Below are 22,133 nucleotides of genomic sequence, written 5' to 3' on the forward strand. Positions count from 1 at the left end.
ACCAACCTACTGCCTACTGCCATAATCAGAGCATATGTCTACTTGACTTCTTGTTGTTATTTATTCATCCAGTTGCTTCTGACTCTTCGTGACTTCATGGACCAGCCCAGGCCAGAGCTCCCTGTCACGCGTCACCACCCCCAGCTCCTTCAGAGTCAAGCCAGTCACTCCAAGGATGCCATCCATCCATCTTGCCCTTGGTCGGTCCCTCTTCCTTTTCCCTTCCATTTTCCCCAGCATCATTGTCTTCTCTAAGCATTCCTGTCTTCTCATAATGTGGCCAAAGTACTTTATCTTTGCCTCTAATATCCTTCCCTCCGATGAGCAGTCAAGCTTTATTTCCTGAAGTATGGACTGGTTGGATCTTCTCGTGGTCCAAGGCACTCTCAGAACTTTCCTCCACCACCACAGTTCAAAAGCATCTACCTTCCTTCGCTCAGCCTTCCTTATGGTCCAGCTCTCACATCCGTAGGTTACTACGGAGAATACCATTGCTTTAACTATGTGGATCTTGTTTGCCAGTGTGATGTCTCTACTCTTCACTATTTTATCGAGATTAGTCATTGCTCTCTTCCCAAAAAGTAAATGTCTTCTGATTTCCTAGCTGCAGTCTGCGTCTGCAGTAATCTTCGCGCGTAGAAATACAAAGTCTGTCACGGCCTCCACATTTTCTCCCCCTATTTGCCAGTTATCAATCAGTCTTGTTGCCATAATCTTGATTTTTTTGATGTCTAACTTCAACCCAGCTTTTGCACTTTCTTCTTTCACCTTGATTAGAAGGCTCCTCAGCTCCTCCTCGCTTTCGGCCATCATTATGGTATTGCTATCTGGTGTTTGTTATCTAATGATGTCCAGTAGGAGCCACTGAAGGCCAGAGGCAGAGCATCAAATGTGCCCTCCAGCAAAAAGAATGCAGTACCTGAGGCACATCAGCTTATTCCATCTCCTCCTATTGAAAGTCCCAACAAGTATTTCCTCCTTACCAATAAATCTGGAGTAGCTTAAAGAACTAGTCATTGATCCCCTTTCAGGACAACTAAATCAACTGCCTCAGGTCTAAATCCTCACCTAGAATAAACCAACTGAAGTAATAAAAACCTGGTACATAAATATTTTAATACGTTCAACGAATTTATTTAGATCTCCTTTAGTTGGGATTTAGGCCTCAGGTAGCTGTCTCACTGTGGGAGGGCCTATCCCAACATCTTTCCTCTGAAATTGGAAACGTCTTAATGCTTTTATAAGTAGTAACTCATCCTCTTGTATTTGTCTAATCCCTCCTTAAAGCTTTCTAAAGTCTTCGTTTTATGAAGCTGAATGTCATACATTAATTGTGTATTGCAAGATAAGAGACATTCTTTCATTTGCAGTATTCTGCCAGGCAGTGTCATTGGATTCATTGGATTACTCCACGTTCTAATATAATAACTTGCTTCATAATTTTCCTCTACACCTGACATAATTTTATAAACCTTTACCATGCCTCTTAAAAATCCACAGTGCTGTGAACTGTACTGCCATTTTATTTGGAAAGATCCTTACGGGACATTTTGCACTTTCCAGCATTTACCACATTCCTAACTAGTGTCCTTTTCAAACTTAATTATCCTATCCCTCAGATATCTATGAACAAGTTTTTTAAAGGGTCTGTCCCACACTTATCTTTCCCTCTGATTTTTCATCTGTAACTAATAACTTTATTCTGAATTTTTTGGTGGGGGATTTTTCAAAAGCTTTTGAAAATGCAGTTATACATTATCTACTGGATCAATGCATCTATGTGCTTGTTGATATCTATATAAATACAAATGTAATGTTCGTTTGTGGGATTAACATAACTCAAAAACCACTGGAAGAATTGACACGAAATTTGGACACTACACCCCTAATAGACCAACGAGTGACCATCACTCATCAACCCCTCCCAAAATATAGTGGAAAGGATGTAAAACCCCAAAAAAGCTAAATTACGATACAGCGCATGTGCAAAAATGACAGCTGCCAACATATAATAATATAATAATAAACTTTATTTCTACCCCGCCACCATCTCCCCGATGGGGACTCGGAGCGTCTTACATGGGGCCAAGCCCGGATGACATAATACAGCAATAAAATCAAAACATATACAACAGACAACAACATTATCAAAATGACATTAAAATAATAATAATAATAATAATAATAATAATAATAATAATAATAATAATAATAATATAAAAATTCCAATAGACACAATCACGATAGAGATGACAATGGACATCCCCTAGACCAGGACTTTTAGGGGAGGAGGATGCTCCAAATGCACTGCTTCCAAGCTGCAAGCTTACTTCTCCTTGGATTTCTTTGAGAGCATCCCAATCCGTACGTATTTCCTATTTCCTATTCCTGAACTGCAACTCCCAGCAATCCTCCAGATAGATAACATATATAGTTTAGATAGAGATAGATAGTAGATAGATAGATCAATGAGGAGGGCTGTTGGGAGTTATGGTCCAAGAATAGGTAGAGAAGGAAGAAGAAGAGAAGAAAAGGAAGGAAGGAAGGAAGGAAGGAAGGAAGGAAGGAAGGAAGGGGAGAAAGAAAGAGGGAGGGAAGGTTGGCCACAGCAACGTGTGGAGGGTACCGCTAGTTCTCAAATAATTCTTTAAAATGAATGGATTATTTAAATTGAAGTTATGTCGATGATTGACACCTTCTCGATGTATACTCAACTCAAAAACTTCAATAAAAACTATGCCAAAAAAATGAGTGGATTCCATTATAGTCACTTGTTAATCATTTCTTTAATAATTTGTTATCTGTTAATAATTTCTTGTTATTGTTCGAACCTCGATTTTGGTTGTTTATATGTTATATTGAGTATTTTATTTCATGTTTTTTTCCCTGTTTTTCAGCAATTGAATGTTTGCCATGTTATTATTTTTGTAAACCGCCCAGAGTCCCTTCAGGGAGAGAGGGCATGTTATAAATAAAGTTTTATTGTTATTATTATTATTATTATTATTAGTAGTAGTAGTATTTTTATTATTTATTATTTCTTGCATTTGTTAACCGCCGCTCTCAGCCCTGGGGCGACTCGCGGCGGTGTACAGTACAAAAAAGACATTTTACAAAGGAATCAACAACAATTAACATCACTAATACATACATCTAACACACTAAAAATCCGCTCCATCATATTTATGGAATCATAGTCAATCTCGTCGTCATAGTTCAATCCGGTTGTCATTATCCGTAGTATAGCATTTAGTTGGAAGCCTGCTCGAAGAGCCAAGTTTTCAGGCCCTTACGAAAGGCCATGAGGGAGGGGGCCTGTCTGACATCAGCAGGGAGGGAGTTCCACAGCCGGGGGGCCACCACCGAGAAGGCCCTCTCTCTCGTCCCCGCCAGGCGTGCCTGCGAGGCAGGCGGGATCGAGAGAAGGGCCTCCCCAGATGATCTCAAGGTCCTCGTGGGCTCGTAGGCCGAGATGCGGTCCGTGAGGTATTTTGGGCCGGAACCGTTTAGGGCTTTGTAGGTTAACACCAGCACCTTAAATTGGGCCCGGTAGCAAATCGGCAGCCAGTGGAGCTGGAACAGCAAGGGCGTTGTATGCTCCCTGCGTCCTGCTCCTGTTAACAACATGGCTGCCGCGCGCTGGACTAGCTGCAGCTTCCGGGTCGTCTTCAAGGGCAGCCCCACGTAGAGAGCGTTGCAGTAGTCAAGACGGGATGTGACCAGAGCATGTACCACCAAGGCCAAGTCAGACTTCCCAAGGTACGGGCGCAGCTGGCGCACAAGCCGAAGCTGTGCAAATGCTCCCCTGGTCACCGCTGAAACCTGGGGGTCCAGGCTCAACGATGAGTCCAGGGTTACACCCAAGCTGCGAACCTGCGCCTTCAAGGGGAGTGCGACCCCATCCAGCACAGGCTGTAACCCTATACCCTGCTCGGCCTTGCGACTGACCAGGAGTACCTCTGTCTTGTCTGGATTTAATTTCAGTTTGTTCGCCCTCATCCAGACCGTTACAGCGGCCAGGCACCGGTTCAGGACTTCGACAGCCTCCTTAGTAGCAGGTGGGAAGGAGTGACAGAGCTGGACATCATCTGCGTACAGATGACACCGCACCCCGAAACTCCGGATGATCTCACCCAGCGGCTTCATGTAGATATTAAACAGCATGGGGGACAGAATAGAACCCTGAGGAACCCCACAGGTCAAAGGCTGTGGAGTTGAACAGGAGTCCCCCAATAACACCTTCTGGGTACGGCCCTCCAGAAATGACTGGAGCCACTGCAGAGCAGTGCCCCCAAGACCCACTTCCGCAAGGCGCCCCAGAAGGATACCGTGGTCGACGGTATCGAAGGCCTCTGAGAGGTCCAGGAGCACCAACAGGGACACACTCCCCCTGTCTAGCTCCCGGCGCAGATCATCCACTAAGGCGACCAAGACTGTCTCAGTACCATGTCCCGGTCTGAAACCAGACTGTGCCGGATCCAGATAATCCGTGTCTCTCAAGAGTACCTGGAGTTGTGAAGCCACCACGCTTTCCATGACTTTGCCCAAAAAGGGAAGATTGGAAACAGGCCGAAAGTTGTCGAATTTAGTGGGGTCCAGTGATGGTTTCTTCAACAGCAGCTTTATAATAGCCTGTTTTAGGCTCGCTGGAATCTTGCCTTCCCGAAGGGAGGCATTAACCACCACCGTTACCCACTCAGCCAATCCCCCTCTGGCCTCCCTCAGAAGCCAGGATGGGCAGGGGTCTAGGATGGACGTGGTGGGCCTCATTCCTCCAAGTATCTTGTCCACATCCTCGGGCTTCACAAACTGAAAAGAATCCATCAAAATGGGACAAGCAGGCGCTCGTGTCACATCCACAGAGACTGCATTTAATGTGGTGTCCAGCCCAGAACGGATCAAAGCGACTTTGTCTGCAAAGAACCGAGCAAATGCTTCACAGCGCGTTGCCGAATTGTCAGGGCTCCCACCTGAGGTGGTGGGAGTCAAAAGACCTCTGACAATCCGAAACAACTTCGCCGGACGGTTCTTTGCAGATGCAATAGTGGCCGCAAAGAAAGTTTTCTTTGCAGCTTTTATTGCCACGGCGTATGCCCTCAAAAAGGACACAAACCGTGCTCGATTTGGCTCGCTTGGGTCTGAGCGCCACATGCTCTCTAGTTCCCTCTTCCTTCGCTTCATCGCTGCCAACTCCTCAGTGAACCAAGGAGATGGTTTAGCTCGGTTACTTGAGAGGGGACGTTCCGGAGCGATCGTGTCAATTGCCCTGGCCATCTCCCCATTCCAGAGAGCGACCAAGGCCTCGACATGGTCACCTGCCGAGGTGGCGGGAAACTCCCCAAGAGCCGTCAGGAATCCATTCGGATCCATAAGCCTCCTGGGGCGGACCATCTTAATGGGTCCTCCACCTTTGCGGAGGTTAGGGGGCGCAGTGAGTCTAAATCTGATCAGGAAGTGGTCAGTCCACGACAACGGAGAGATGGACAACTCCTCCACACCGCCACCCTGCTCCCATCCCTGGCAGAAAACCAAGTCCAATGTATGTCCAGCGCAGTGGGTGGGGCCAGTTATTTGTTGGGACAGCCCCATGGTTGCCATGGCGGACATGAAGTCCTGAGCCGCTCCTGTGGGGGTCGCCTCGGCATGGATGTTGAAGTCCCCCAGCACAAGGAGCCGTTGGGACTCCAACGCCAGGCTCGAGACCACCCCCGCTAGCTCAGGTAGGGAGACTGTAGTGCAGCGAGGTGGACGGTACACTAACAGAATCCCTATTCTGTCCCGGTCACCCACCCTCAGGTGGACGCATTCAAAATTTGTGGTCTGCGGGATGGGGCTCCTGGTCAGATGGATGGAATCTCTATAGATCACTGCGACCCCGCCTCCCCGTCCTCCGGATCTAGGTTGGTGCTGTACGGAGAAACCTGGAGGGCAAAGCTGGGTCAGGTTTACCCCTCCAGCTTCATCCAACCAGGTCTCCGTAATGCACGCCAGATCTCCCCGCTCCTCCAGGATTAGGTCCTGGATCCAGGTCGTTTTTCCGTTGACAGATCTGGCGTTCAACAGCACCACCTTCAATCCCGAGGGCCCGCTCACCTGGCTACACCAATTTACCTTAGGAGACCGATTGGGAATTTTTAATTTAGATAAACCGTCCGAATTAGGCCGAATTTGAGGTCTCCTTCTTCCGCATCTCCTCCTTCCCACCACAACCTCTATGGGGGCCCCTCGGCTAGTGGAACACCTCCCCCCCCTCCATGCCGCGATCTAATATCAAGGACTTAATTCCTGCTTCATCAGCTGTATGCTTTGTTGGATCCTGCCAGCATCCTTTCTCCCCTTCCTCCCTCCTCTCGGCCCCATTGGGCTCCAGCTCACCTCCCCCCCTTGCCTTTCCGCTAACTAGTAGTAACAGAGATAGTATTAACAGGGGGGTGGGGGGCCACATGGATGACAATAGCTTCAGGTGTTAGGGGCGTTTCAGCCACACCCGTTAGACAGTTTGTAAAGTGCGAGAGTGCAAGAGTCTTAAATGCGATACAGACAGTAGTACCACTCGGTTGACAACACTGCGTCCTGTTGGGCACATACATAAAGTGCAAGATCTAAAGTGCAGTAAGTACCTGAACCTGAGTCTCAGCATTCACTAAGGTGCGGCATAGAGGGATAAGGGAGGGGTGTAAGTGCAAGTGGTGTTTAGCAGCAAGTGGCAGGCGCCTTAAAGTGCTATTGAGTTCTTATATCAACTTAGCAGCGAGGACAACCAGGAGTGTGTTATGATAGTAATATATAGTCACACTCTTACGAGGATGATGGTAATAATACTTAAATAAAGATTACTATGATTCAAGGTGTACCTCTAGACGGTTGGTCTAAGAGCGGATGGGGCATCCGGAGGTGGTATACACAGCGGCGGTCGGCGCCGTTGGTCTGCTGCGTATCTATCAATCCAAAGTGGGCCAACTCAAGGGTCTACACAATATTAGGCCGGCACAAGAGATCTACACAATATTAAGGTCTACACAATATTAAGCCAGCACAGAGGTCTACACAAATATTCGGCCGGCACAAGAGGTCTACACAATATTGAGATCTACACAATATTAAGCCAGCACAGGGTTCTACACAATATTCGGTTGGCACAGGGATATACACAATTAGGCCAGCACAGAAAGTTTGCATAGTAGTAAGGCCAGCTCGAGAGATCTACACATTAAATTGAGGTCTGCACAAGAGGTCTTTTACAAATCGGCACATACAAGTTCTACACAATATAGTTGGTTAACACGGCAACACCGTCGTTGTTATCTGGTGGTAAAGGCGAACTTAAGCCGCTGTGACAGGGTGGCGGGCCATATGGTGGTGGCCGCGAAGGAAGGCGGCAGCAAAAGCGAGGCAGCTCGGTCGCTGCAGCGGTAGCAATAGGACGCCCGTAGCGATGGTGAGGCAAAGCGTCACAAAGGCGGCTGCAGCAGCGGTGCTCCCGTGCCCCGGCTCGGCCCAGCGGCTCCGCGATGGTCCTGCTGCGATGGTCCGGCTGCGGGAAGGCGGTGGCGATGGAGACAGGATGCCAGAAAATGGCGGCTGCCGCAGCTGCACTCTGCGCTTTGTTTCAGCCCAGTGGCTCGGGGAAAGCCCGGCAGCAGCGGCAGCGGCGAGCCACCCCAAGGTTGCAGCGGCAGCTACGGCTAGCGGTGGCCTGGTCGACAAGGCGTCAGGAACGCTTCGCCGCGGCCCGGTGGTCAGCCGCGGCCCCACAAACGATCGGACAGCCCGAAGGCTCACCAGCGCTCCAAACGGCAGCCGCCGCGGTGGTGAACAGCCGGTGACGAAGCGCCAAGATGGCGACCGCACCAGCCGCGGCGCGCCCGGAGGCAGCAACGGCCAGCGGCAGCGGCAGCAGCAGCGACGACCAGCGACAGCGGCAGCAGCAGCGGTGGCAGTGAGCAAACAAACAGCCTCAGAAGCTCGAAGGTCCACCAGATCCACCAGCAGTCCAGCGATTGTGGCGAACGGCGGCGAACAGCCAGATGGCCGGCGCCAAAATGGCGGCGCCCACAGCGCTCGGCGGTCACAGCAGCAGCAACAGCAACGCGGTGACAAGGCGGCAGGGCGACAAGGCAGCCCAGCAGCGGCAGGACCCACAGAGATCGCCGCTCTCCGATGGCAGAGCCCCCCAGCAAGCTAGGTAGATCTCCGCGTCTCCGCGTCTTAGGGGAGCTGCAATGGCGGCGGCGTTCGCAGTGCTCGCTTGCTCGCTCACCTCCGTCTTTCTGGTCCGCGCTCCTTGTGATCCGGTCCTTTTGGGCCTGAAAAGGTCGTAGGAGTGCTGACCCTCATGCACCCCCTATTCTGGTGGTCGTAGGGGGGTGGATTCTCCCGGATTCTTTGGATTGTTTTTCTTCAGCGGCGCAGCTCCGCATTGTTGCTGCTGACCGCCATAGCCGGAACCGGAAGTCCGGCTATGGTAGTAGTTATAGTAGTAGTTGTAGTAGTATTATAATATACAAAACAAGATGAATCCACAGTAGACACTCTGCTGGCTGTTGTATTGGATCATACGTTGGACACTTCCCAAGTGTCTAGGACTGTTTGATGTATTGGCAAATAATGCGTGCAGATCCCAGTAAGGTTGCCTTTTGCAGCTAGCAGATGGTAATCTATCTTGTCAGCGCCGATTGTGTTTAAGTGCAGGCCAAGGTCTTTAGAGTGCATCCCCATTGTTGCACCCCCATTGTTGATTTGTAGTTAGGAGTGGAGCTATACTGTGGAACCCCCTGTTGTATGTACCTAGGTTGCAACTGTGATAATTTTACATGCATCAATCTAACTGAGGACAAGAGTATATCACTGGGAGTAGTCTAGTCTCAGTGGTATAATTTAAGTAAAGGTAAAGGTTTTCTCCTGACATTAAGTCCATTCATGTCCAACTCTGGAGGCTGGTGCTCATATCCATTTCTAAGCCGAAGAGCTAGCATTGTCTGTAGACATCTTGTAGGTCATGTAGCCGGCATGACTGCATGGAGCACCGTTACCTTCATGTCAGTGTGCTACCTATTGATTTGCATTTGCATGTTTTCAAACTGCTGGGTTTGCAGAAGCTGGGGCTAACAGCGGGAGCTCACATTACTCTCTGGATTCGAACCTGCGACCTTTTGGTTAGCAATTTGTTGCTTTCAGGCACTGTGTATGTGCCATTGTAAGCCGCCTTGAGTCCCCCTGCCGGGGTAGAGAAAGGCGGGGTATAAGTATGGCAAACAAACAAACAATAAGTTCCCTAGCTCAGCGGTTTAACCCACTGCGCCATTGGGGAGTTCAATACTAATTCAGACCTGTTGTTTCTACCAGCGGTGATGTGGGAGAAGTATGTTCCCACATTTTTTTGAAACTTATTTGGTCTTTGCTACCTTTGATCCTCAGAGGCACACTATCGCAAAGCATTCCAGCTTCCCCACTTTGACTATGCTAATCCAAATGTGTTTGGATTCTCCATTTTCCTTGTACAGAAGTAAATGTATATATTATTTCCTTTTGGGCTTTTTAAATGGCTGTCAGCTAAAATTTGATCTTTCCCGGTTCTCAGTTGATGCCTTGAAAGGTTTTTAGACTTATGCCTTAAGGAAGATTAATCCTAAAGGAATGCTTCCAAGTCTGTGACCACATTATTTATTTATTTATTTATTTATTATTTTTAATGTATTTTTTATTATTTTTATTTTAATTTTTTAACCGCTTTTCTTAACAGATCAGTTAAAAATAATTCTTTTATCTTGAAATTAAACACAAGGGTTTTCACAGGTAGCTTCGTTGCACAGCATTCCCAATTTAAAGGTACTGCCCTTCTTAGTTCAATATAGAGCACAGTTGTTGTGCCTACCTAGAACAATTGCCTTAATTCCTCCCCATTTCCTATTGAAAAGCTCTGCTTTTATGCTGCAGATCAGAATAATTATTGCAGTGCTGCCAGCCATCACCCTCTCATCAAACGTTTTCTCAACTCTGCTGTTTGTTTAGGGCATTTATCCGCACGTGCATTTTATATGAGGAGTAGAAAATCAGGAATATTTCTTTCATCACTAGCACAGAGATAGAACGAAGCCAGATGGAGGGCTATTTCAAGAGCTCGGTGTCCTTGGTACCAAGAGCCTGCTTTGTTTCAGCATCCTTATTCTGAGAATCTAATTACCAAAGACTGCTCCTGTTTTCTTTGTTCCAGCAGTTAGCATGCTGACGACAACCGAGATTGTATTAAGAGAGGTTGCATTAAGACTTGAGGAGTGATAGAACAATCCTTATCAAGGCTGCCACTACTCTGCAATGATGTGTTTTGCATGTTATTTTGAAAGAAAAGGGTTGAGCAGTCGCAAGTTATTTTGAAGAAAACATTGCAGTTTACAAGAGGAAGCCCAAAAGAGATTTGCAATTTAGGGTCCTTCCAGACAGGCCCCTTATTACAGGATCTGATCCCAGGTGTTCTGTTTACCCCAGATTATCTGGCAGTGTGGACTCATATAATCCCGTTTAAAGCAGAAAACCTGAGATCAGATCCTGTCTGGAAGGGCCCTTAGAGTGGAAGAACAAACTAAAAGTAATTGAAGGAGGGGTTGTTGTTGTTGTTCATTCGTTCGGTCATTTCCAACTCTTCGTGACCTCATGGACCAGCCCACGCCAGAGCTCCCTGTCGGCCGTCATCACCCCCAGCTCCTTCAAGGTCAATCCAGTCACTTCAAGGATGCCATCCATCCATCTTGCCCTTGGTTGGCCCCTTTTCCTTTTTCCTTCCATTGTCCCCAGCATTATTGTCTTCTCTAAGCTTTCCTTTCTTCTCATGATGTGGCCAAAATACTTCATCCTTGCCTCTACTATCCTTCCCTCCAATGAGCAGTCGGGCTTTATTTCCTGAAGTATGGACTGGTTGGATCTTCTCGCGGTCCAAGGCACTCTCAGAACTTTCCTCCAACACCACAGTTCAAAGGCATCTATCTTCCTTCACTCAGCATTCCCTATGGTCCAGCTCTCACATCCGTAGATGTAGAAGGAGGGGATAGAAGTCCTAAAATACCCGCACCCTCAACAAACTATAATTCCCAGGTTGTTGTTGTTTATTCGTTCAGTCGCTTTCAACAATTTGATGCGGCAGCAAAAAAAGCCAATGAGATTTTGGCCTGCATCAATAGGAGTATAGTGTCTAGATCCAGGGGAGTCGTGCTACTCTTCTATTCTGCCTTGGTTAGACCACACCTGGAATATTGTGTCCAATTCTGGGCACTACAATTAAAGGAAGATGTTGACAAGATGGAATGTGTCCAGAGAAGAGCGACCAAAATGATCAAGGGTCTGGAGAACAAGCCGTGTGAGGAGCGGCTTAAATTGCTGGGTATGTTTAGCCTGAAGAAGAGAAGGCTGAGAAGAGACATGATAGCCATGTATAAATATGTGAGAGGAAGTCATAGGGAGGAGGAACAAATTTGTTTTCTGCTTCCCTGGAGACTAGGACGTGGAGCAATGGCTTCAAACTACAAGAAAGGAGATTCCATCTGAACATTAGGAAAAACTTCCAGACTGTGAGAGCCATTCAGCAGTGGAATTCTCTACCCCGGAGTGTGGTAGAGGCTCCTTCTTTGGAAGTTTTTAAACAAAAGCTGGATGGCCATCTGTCGGGGGTGCTTTGAATGCAATTTTCCTGCTTCTTGGCAGGGGGGTTGTACTGGATGGCTCATGAGGTCTCTTCCAATCCTCTGATTCTAGGGCCCTTCCAGAGTGGACCTTTATCCGAGGATCTGATCCCATATTTTCTGTTTACTCCAGTTTATCTGGCAGTGTGGACTCATATAATCGGGTTTAAAGCAGAAAACGTGGGATCAGATCTTGGGATATAGGGCCTATTTGGAAGGGCCCTTAGAGTGGAAGAACAAACTGAAAGTATTTGGAGGAGGGGTTGAGAACTGCTAAAATACCAGCACCCTCAACAAACTGTAATTCCCAGGTTGTTGTTTATTTGTTCCATCACTTTCAACTCTTCGTGACATCATGAACCGGCCCACACCAGAGCTCCCTGTCAGCCGTCACCACCCCCAGCTCCTTCAGAGTCAAGCCAGTCACTTCAAGGATACCAAAACATTCCATTTTGCCCTTGGTCGACCCCTCTTCCTTTTTTCTTCCATTTTCCCCAGCATCATTGTCTTCTCTAAGCTTTCCTGTCTTCTCATTATGTGGCCAATTCCCAGGAGAAAGGTGCAAATGTTAAAAACTAGACATGATTTAACGTGCAAATGGCTACAGTTTCTTGGTTCAGTGTTCTGTGTCCCGAGAGCTCCGTGATGAATGCTCATGAATCCTTTATGGCTTCTTCTACCCATGGTTATTTCTTGCAGGTAACTCCCCTTCGGATGAGTCTGAAGAGCGAGAGAGAGATCCCAGGGTGCTCACATTTCCAGAATACATTACCAGCTTGTCAGAGTCCGGGACCAAGCGCATGGCAGCTGGCGTGCGCATGGAGTGCCAGAGTAGGGGCCGTTGCCCATCATCCTGTCCTTTATGTCATGTGACCTCTAGCTCGGATGCCTTAGGGGAGCCCATTCTCTTGGAGGTCACCAAAGCAGCACCCATCTATGAGTTGGTCACCAACAATCAGACTCAGAAGGTAAGTGGTCTCGGCTTGGGAAAAGAATACCTACAAAAAAGGAGTCTTTTAGGGTGGTCCAAACTCCTCCCTGACTTCTCTTTAATCATTCAAATTTGTCGGAGGAGTGGGTAATGGAAGGGAAAGCCATGTGTGAAAGGTGCAGAAGCATTTCTAAGATTGCTGGGCTAAAACAGACTTAAAATAGGATGAAATTAAATAAATTAGAATTCAGCAAAAGCTGCTTGTGAAATAGGGTGTTGCATGGTTTTTGGGCTGTATGGGCATGTTCTTGTCGTTTCGCCTGCATCTGTGGCTGGCATCTTCAGATGCAGGTGAAACATCAGGAGAAAATGCTGCTAGAACATGGCCATACAGCCCGGAAACCACACATCACACCAGTGGTTCTGGCCGTAAAAGCCTTCCACAATGCTTGTGAAGTTTCTTCCTGTATTTTGGGCTTCCATAATCATAATTTTGCCCCCAGAGAAGCACTCATACTTGAATGAATTGCCAGTCTCCTTTTTGGAATTCTGGATTTAATTCACATCACTCTATGAGTGTGGCTTGGCTGTCGTTTATACACAATTAAATCATGTAGTAAGGAGCCTGGCAGAATTGGACTGGGTTTTTTTGCACTCTTTATTTAGTGCATGCTCACATGACTTTGGGGACATCAATGACCTATAAAGAAGGAAAACTGACAAACTGTGCATGCTCCAATTTGAAAATTAATTTTAGAAATATTCCAAGTAAAACCAAAAGACAGATGGAGTAGCACACTGGGCTGAGCCAAGCCATGGGACAATAATGCAATGGAACAGAATGCATCTGCTCATCCCTTATTCGGCACAGACCCTGGGCTTGGGTAGTACAAATGCAGTTGTTTGGAGAGTCTATATGTTGTGGATGTGGACATTTTACTTTAAAGCCTTTGTGATCTTCAAAATCCTAAGCTTTCAGTCTGGCTCTGAGAGCAATGCTTTATCCAGTCGCACAACCAAGGTGTACAGCTTGTAAAAACATACAACCTCATCACATTACCTAGTAAAAGGTAAAAGTTTTCCACTGACATTAAGTCCAGTCGTGTCCGACTCTGGGGTGTGGTGCTCATCTCCATTTCTAAGCCAAAGAGCCAGTGTTGTCTATAGACACCTCCAATGTCATGTGGCCAGCATGACTGCATGGAGCGCCATTACCTTCCCGCTGAAGCGGTACCTATTGATATACTCACATTTGCATGTTTTCAAACTGCTAGGTTGGAAAAAGCTGGGGCTAACAGTGGAAGCTCACCCGGCTCCCCAGATTTGAACCTGCGATATTTAGATCAGCAAGTTCAGCAGCTCAGTGCTTTAATCCACTGCTCCACCAGGGGGCTCCCACATTACCTAAATTCCCCATTAAAGAACAATTCCTTCACACAGCCGGCACGGAGCTCACCGGATCTCATCCTATGACATACAACTTCTTCCAGTAAGGCTCTGTGCTTTCTGCATGGAGGAAGCATGATAGGAGGGGGAAACTTGAACATGGGAGATTGCCCGTGTCCAGATTAGGAATCATGGGGACGCCATGTGTGTCAGAGTTTGGAGGAGCAGAAGGAATGCTAGATCAGCAGACACTGAGTTGTAAAATAAGGACTCTGCAGGCTTTGAGTTACAAAAGAAACTAAGTTTACTAAGCACATTCAATACACACGTCTTACTACAGCGAGCTACAATTCAGGAACTAGTCAAAACGAAAGTCTCTTCACATCAGCTTATCTTCTCTTACTGAGACTAGTTACTCCCTTCTGTTCCCAGCAAGAGCAAACCTTATCTTACTTCTCAAGGTTACTTAATCACAGTCTCATGGTATGAACATTCTGCATAGCATTTCTAATACACAGTGGAATCCATCTTGGCAATACATAGAAGCACATTGAAAACACATACATAACTAAATTAATCCTGACAATGCCCCCTCTTTTTAAATGTGATTCTATAACTCTAATACATACATGTAATCTGCATAACTCTAACATCTTAACTCTTAAGTACAACATTCATCTGCTTAACACCTCTATAACATCTCAATTACATACAATTACTTCTCTTCATTTCTTAATACACCTCATTGCTCCTTATAACTTTAATAACCATTACATTTCATAACCTGAATAACCCTATAACTCTCTATCATGTACATAAGCTTTCTGGTATGTGATGGACAAGCGGATGGTGCGGGCGAAGCAGCATGGCAGGTGATAGATCCTCCCTACTGCCCCACAATTTGCCCCACTGCCTGATGCCTTCTCTCAACTGTCCTTTGTATTGAGGACCTTAAGGAGATTATCACACTACATTTAAAAGAGTAGATATAGAGTTGAATGCCCACATTAAATCCTATGACTGCTTCTTACAGGGTTCTGGAATTTGTAGTTTTGGGAGGCCCAGGACCTCTCTGACTGAGAATCGTAAAGGCCCTTTAAAAGTAGATTATCACCACAGTGTGATAATCTACTGAGGAATTTTCACTGCAAGGTTATTGTAAGGAGATCAGGTATTAGAATATTTGTTATGAACTTTGTTACGGCATCTGCAACTCACATCTGGTTGCACTGCTCTCTGACCCTGTACCTAGACTCAGATCAGTTAGTCCTTGCATTTTTTTCCTTCTCCTTGTATCTTTCACTGTTGTCCTAAATTAATTAATTTTTATTTATCGTGTCAGGAGCGAACCAAACAGTTGCATTGCATTAAAAAAAAAACAATACACAAAGTTTGCAAACTTGGTAGTTGATTAAATGTCCTTTGACCAGTAGCGGGCCACTTGGAGTGCATCTGGTGTTGCTATAAGAAGGTCCTCCTCATTGTTGTCCCAATGAACTCATGCATCCTAAAAAAAGCTGGCTTGAAACCATTATTTGGCAATGTATTGTCGAAGGCTTTCATGGCCGGAATCACTGGGTTGTTGTAGGTTTTTTCGGGCTGTATGGCCATGGTCTAGAGGCATTCTTTCCTGACGTTTCGCCTGCACTTTGGCAAACATCTAATTACCTCTCAACAAAAGTTTGCCCCAGGCGCAGTCAGACCATTGTATGCTAATCAAGGTGGTCAGTTGAAACATTCACACCTAGCTCCAGCAGAGAAGAGTCCTTTGTCCCACCCTGGTCATTCCACAGATATATAAACCCCTTTTGCCTAGTTCCAACAGATCTCACTACCTCTGAGGATGCTTGCCAAAGTGCAGGCGAAACATCAGGAGAGAATGCCTCTAGACCATGGCCATACAGCCTGAAAAAACCTACAACAACCCATTATTTGGCAGACAAGCAAGTGGTTTGCTGCTCTTTGCAAAGAAGAGCCTTTATATTGCACCCTGTGGAGAAGGTGACAAGCCCGAGAAGGGTGGGGGTGGGGAATTCAGCCTGGAGAAAATCTTGTGTGTTCTTGACACTCTTTTTGTGCTTTTTATTCCCTTTCTTTCTTTCTTTCTTTCTTTCCTCCTTCCTTCCTTCCTCAGCTGTTACAAGAGGCCACCATGAGTTCCCTCTGGTGCTCCGGCAGTGGGGATGTCATTGAGGACTGGTGTCGGTGTGACTCAAGTGCCTTCGGTGCTGATGGGCTTCCAGCCTGTGCACCTCTCCCACACCCTGTGTATGTGCTTCCCACTGGAAACTTGCAGAACTAAGATTTTGATAAATATCATTTGAGAAATGCGACATCTCCCTGAAGGAGATCCAAGGGAAGGGCAACTGCTTTTTCAAGGCAGATGTGTATGTTATATCTTCAGTGTTCAGTCATTACTCTCCTCTTATTATAAGTGGTAATATAATACACTGAGGACAGTAATGACTAACTACTGGAGATATAAGATATAAATATGTCCTGAAAAAGCAGTTGTCCTTTCCTTGGGTCTTCTTCAGTCATGGATCTTTTGTGTTACAACTAAAACAATTTGATGGTGTCCCCTCTAACATGGTATTGTGAACTTAGCAATACTGTTCGTTTCCCAACCTGGAATGAAAAATGCATTCATGCAAACACATTTTTTGTGGTTTTAGACAGATAACTGTATCTATATATATATATAAATGCTCTGTGCAGAATGAGTACCTTAAAAACAAAAGAACCAATGAACGAAATCACACCAAATTTGGCAACAAAATGTCTCACTACACAAGGAGTGACCATCACTCAAAAAATTATGATTTTGTCATTTGGGAGTTGTAGTTGCTGGGATTTATAGTTCACCTATAATCAAAGAACATTCTGAACTCCACCAACGATGGAATTGAACCAAACTGGGCACACAGGCCTCCCATGACCAACAGAAAATACTAGCATCATTTGGTGGGCATTGACCTTGAGTTTGGGAGTTGTAGTTCACCTACATCCAGAGAGCACTGTGGACTCAAAAAATGATGGATCTGGACCAAACTTGGCACAAATACTCCATATGCCCAAATGTGAACACAGATGGAGTTTGGGGAAAATAGACCTTGGCATTTGGGAGTTGTAGTTACTGGGATTTATAGTTCACCTAAAATCAAAGACCATTCTGAATGAACCCCACAAATGACAGAACTGGGGCAAACTTCCCACACAGAACCCCCATGACCAACAGAAAATACTTAAGGCCATCCAGTCCAACTCCCTTCATCAGGGCAAGAAAACATAATCAAAACCCTCCTGACAGAGAGCCATCCAGCCATAGATATAGATAGATATATATGATTCACACACACACAGAGATAAAGTATTATAGATTTGAAAGGGACTCCTAAAGATGGACAATTATATGTTGCATGTTCCAGAGTAGGCAAACCGGACAATTCCTATGTCAACACTGTCAAAGACACGAAATACTGTTTACCCACAAGCATAAAGACATTACATATATTAGAAACCAGCACTTTCTAATTACTTTATTTTTCATATCACCAGACTGGGCCACAGCAACGCGTGGCAGGGGACCGCTAGTTAATCTGTATTGGCATAAAAGGAGCAGGAGAAAGAAAGGAGGAGGAGATCTGGGAACACTCACTAGGTTCCTTTCCTCTAATCCACATGTATTCATAATATAGAAAACATCGCCTGGATTGAGATCCAGGTTCCGATAGAACCTGGATCTCAAAGTACCTTCAATGTCCATGGATCTGGCTTCACAATTGAACTGTCTTTGTATGCCAGTTGGTTCTGGCAGTGCCACCTAAGGTAGATTAGGAACCACAGACTTTCTGCTGTAATTATTTCATTTTCTAGGAGTCCCTGGTGGCGCAGTGGGTTAAACCCCTGTGCCGGTAGGACTGAAGACCGACAGGTTGCAGGTTCGAATCCAGGGAGAGGCAGATGAGCTCCCTCTATCAGCTCTAGCTCCTCATACGGGGACATGAGAGAAGCCTTCCGCAAGGATGATAAAAACATCAAATCATCCGGGCGTCCCCTGGGCAATGTCCTTGCAGACGGCCAATTCTTTCACACCAGAAGCGACTTGCAGTTTCTCAAGTCGCTCCTGACATGACAAATAAAATTCCTTTTCTGGAATTTATGCAAAGTAAAGCTACATTTCCATTTTAACATGACTCCCATGTGGAAGACAAATACAATAGGCTCTTTCTTGATACCATTATAACACTATGCCAGCTGAAAAGTGCCTGAGCCTCTTGTTATCTTCATTCACTTCCCACATGCTGAGGGAGACTGAGGGTCCTTCCAGACAGGTTTTAATCCAAGCTCTGACTCTCTTTGAACAGGTGTCCAAACAACACCTCCGGTAAAAGCAAATTAATGTGGAGTAACCCAGGATTTCCCAGTTTACTCTGCATTACTTAAATACCTCATCAGATCTGGACCTTCATGAAAGATCTGGGTCTGATGAGGTATTGGGCTGGTGGTGCTCCACAATACTGGGACTCAATCTCCACAGCTATCTCACACTTTTGGTGGGTGCAAGAGGGTACCCACCTCCTCCCCCCAGCTCCTGATTTCATCCCTAAGGCTTACCCAAAGGGACTAATAGCTACGGAGCCTATCTATAGTGTCCTCCTGGGTGAAGGAAATGACTCGGGAGGCAAGGGGAAGGGAAGTAGCCTGGGGTTTGGGTTGGGAGTGAGGATGAGAACCCATGTGGAACCGGGTTATTTTAACCTGTTTCTGCACGGGTTTTAGTTATGTCTGTAAGTGCCCTGAGTCCATGGGACCAACCACAAGCTCTCTCTGGTGTTTCTGCAGAATCACCTGACGAAAGAAAGACACAGTAGCAAAATCAGCATTGTCATTTCTGTCCTGAGATGCTTCAGTTCATGGAGCATTTCCTACAGTGCCAGATAGCCTCAAATGCCCTATAGAAACTCATGACTTGAGAAGAGGTTGGATTCTCCTTTCTGTTTCCACTGAGTTGTTAGAGCAGTGGTTCTCAACATGGGGGTTGCGACTCTCAGGGGGGTCGCTGGGCCATTTTCTGGGGTTATGAAGGTGCCTCGGTTGTTCCCGCCCCCTCCGCCTCCTCAAAATGGCTGCCAGCCTGTGCCAGGGAAACAGCCAGGCTTTCCAGGTCAGCTCCTCCACCTTGCATGAGGCTTCCCTTGCTTGCATCGCTCTCCCGCAGGCAGGCAGGGGCGAGGGGCAGGCGACGGCCCCTTCGCACAAGGCCTTGCGCCAGGCCTCCCTTGCCTTCATTGCTCTCCTGCCGGCAGGCAGGGGCACAGGGCAGGCGAGGGAGGCCTCGCGCAATGAAAACACATCCTACATATCACATATTTACATTACGATTCGTAACAGTAGCAAAATTACAATTATAAAGGAGCAACAAAAATAATTTTATGGTTGGGGGTCACCACGACATGAGGAAGCATATTTAGGGGTCACGGTGTTAGAAAGGTTGAGAACCACTGTGTTAGAGGAAGTTGATGCTTCCTTCTATGGATGCTTCCAGTTGACATTTTTTAAAGGTGGTGGGCAAAATTCACTGATAGCAACAGAACTGGGACACTAGGGCTCCTTCTAAACTGCCATGTAATCCAGATTATCAAAGTAGATAATACACATTATCTGCTTTGAACTGGATTATATGAATCTATACTGCCATATAATCCAGTTCAAAGTAGTTAACCTGAATTTTATATGGCAGTGTAGAAGGGGCCTACAAAGCATAGCAAGACAGATCAAGATTGCAGAGCTGAGTGGGCAAGGGGGAAGGAACTGGCATGCTATATTTTGGTAAAGTAAAGGTAGTCCCCTGACATTAAGTCCAGTCATGTCTGACTCTGGGGTGTGGTGCTCATCTCCATTTTTAAGCCGAAGAGCCGGCGTTGTCCATAGACACTTCCAAGGTCATGTGGCCAGCATGACTGCATGGAGGGCTGTTATTTTGGTACACATGCTAAATTTACATCTGCTGTGCAGCAAGTGGCAGCACCAAAAATGTTGTATATACAGAGATTTGGTTGGTACTTGGAAGGAGACCACCAATGAATACCAGGCGCATGAGCATTTTCGAGCATGAGTAAATGAAAAATTTTCACTGAAAGGAAGTGGCAAAATCATCTGTGAATATACCTTGCTCAAGAAAATGTGAGACCAGTGGAATCAATGGGGTATATATAAGTATTGATCCACCAGATTCCTGTTGCTTTTGTGAGTCTACTCTCATTGGAATTAACAATTGAATTTAGGCAATTTTTTTGAATTGCATTAAAATTCACCTGCATTATAAAGTCTGATGTTTATCTCTTTCTATAGACAGATGGTTATAAAAGTACCATAATAATGATATTTTCCATAATGTGCTTATTGCCTTTGTAGACGGTAGTCTTAATGAAAAGCAGTTGTACAAAATGTATGAAGGCAATTGAGCAGTTAGATCAAATCTCTCCTCACTAACCCCACATGCGTGTTGATGGGTGTACAGCTAATAATTCTGGAAATTGTACACTGGGGTATGAGCAAGCCTCATGTTCCCTTGCCCGATTCGTGTAATGCTTTGTTTTCTGGGCAGCAGTGTAAAGGATCTATTTCTTAATCAGTCCCAGGTGTCAGATACTACTGCAAGAGAGAAAAAACATGTTGCTTGCCAAGGATCTATACTAATGTTGTGCTGTGTTTTTTGCCCGTCTCTCCACAGGCTGAGGCTGTCCACTGTTCATGAGCCCAGCAGCTCCCTGGTGGTACTTGAATGGGAGCATTCAGAGCCAGCAATTGGGGTGCAGATCGTAGATTATCTCATCCGCCAGGAGAAGGTCACTGACCGCTTAGACCATTCCAAGGTGGAAACTGGTGAGTGCTATCAACTCTTTTCTGCTTATTGGAAAACCAGGAAAGGAGGTGAATATGAAATCGTAATGCTACTTAATAGAGCTGCAACTTCGACATCAATTGAAAATAAAACTCTTACCTGCTTCCAAAATGAAATCTCACCACAGAACAAATTTCAGAAAATACCCGAGAATGAATTTCAGAAAATCCAAGGAGACATGCCTGAGAGGAGAGGAATATGTTGACCTCATATATTAATATTAAATGACTTCTTTCTCATGTCTCTAAATTTCATGATACAGTTCTCCAGTGAATAAATGCATACAGAACGTGTACATGAAAGGAAATGGCATGCAAAAGGAATCCACATGGAAAATGCATTTTTAAAAATCAGTTATCAAATAGAGGGGTGTATACTAAAATGTTAATGAAGCATGAAAATGCATGGTGACTTCATTGTGACTTTTTAAAAAAGTTCACAGACTGAAATGGAAACAGAAAAAGTTGTACTTGAAAAAATGTCAATAAATGCCAATCCAGGAAATTGTCGGTATAGCCACAGTTTCTTGACTATATGTGCAGAGGTATTGGATCTGCCCCATGTAGACCAGCTCAGCTGTAGTTGGTTTTATGGATAGCTTTACATTCCGACCCATAGGAAGTTGTGTTCCAAATTTCAGTGGCCGATCATCTCCACCTTATGGCCTATTTTGCAATGTACCTCTTCTTACACAGATATCATTTGTTATTGTTCATTCGTTCAGTCGTCTCCGACTCTTCGTGACCTCATGGACCAGCCCACGCCAGAGCTCCATGTCAGCCGTCACTACCCCCAGCTCCTTCAAGGTCAGTCCAGTCACTTCAAGGATGCCATCCATCCATCTTGCCCTTGGTTGGTCCCTCTTCCTTTTACCTTCCACTTTCCCCAGCATAATTGTCTTCTCTAGGCTTTCCTGTCTCCTCATGATGTGGCCAAAGTACTTCAACTTTGTCTCTAGTATCCTTCCCTCCAGTGAGCAGTCGGGCTTTATTTCCTGGAGGATGGACTGGTTGGATCTTCTTGCAGTCCAAGACACTCTCATATGAGTCACAAATTAAGTTTTCAATAGTGCCATGGACTGTATTTCAAGGTGACCACAAGACAATTATCAGATCATAGAACTTAAATATGTCTGACTCCATTGGATCCTGTGTTTCCATGCTTTAAACATCCCCACCTAAATTTGGATATCTTGAGGATGTGTACCTTCCAGATGAGTTTGCCTACCTATATTGGC

At 45.8% G+C, this 22,133-nt stretch overlaps 1 protein-coding gene across 2 annotated transcripts in view; it reads left to right on the plus strand.

Moving 5' to 3' along the window:
* The window catches only part of ASTN1 (astrotactin 1), a 361,917-nt gene that overhangs the window by 319,733 nt on the left and 20,051 nt on the right, over positions 1-22,133 (plus strand). For both annotated transcript variants that reach the window (XM_060774412.2, XM_060774413.2), the window contains exons 17-19: positions 12,372-12,640; positions 16,124-16,257; positions 20,726-20,877. In XM_060774412.2, coding sequence (XP_060630395.2) covers positions 12,372-12,640; positions 16,124-16,257; positions 20,726-20,877 — 555 coding nt within the window. The remainder of the gene's footprint in view (positions 1-12,371; positions 12,641-16,123; positions 16,258-20,725; positions 20,878-22,133) is intronic.

The sequence above is a fragment of the Anolis sagrei genome, chromosome 4 (genome assembly GCF_037176765.1).
Source record: "Anolis sagrei isolate rAnoSag1 chromosome 4, rAnoSag1.mat, whole genome shotgun sequence".
In the NCBI taxonomy this organism is placed as follows: domain Eukaryota; kingdom Metazoa; phylum Chordata; class Lepidosauria; order Squamata; family Dactyloidae; genus Anolis; species Anolis sagrei.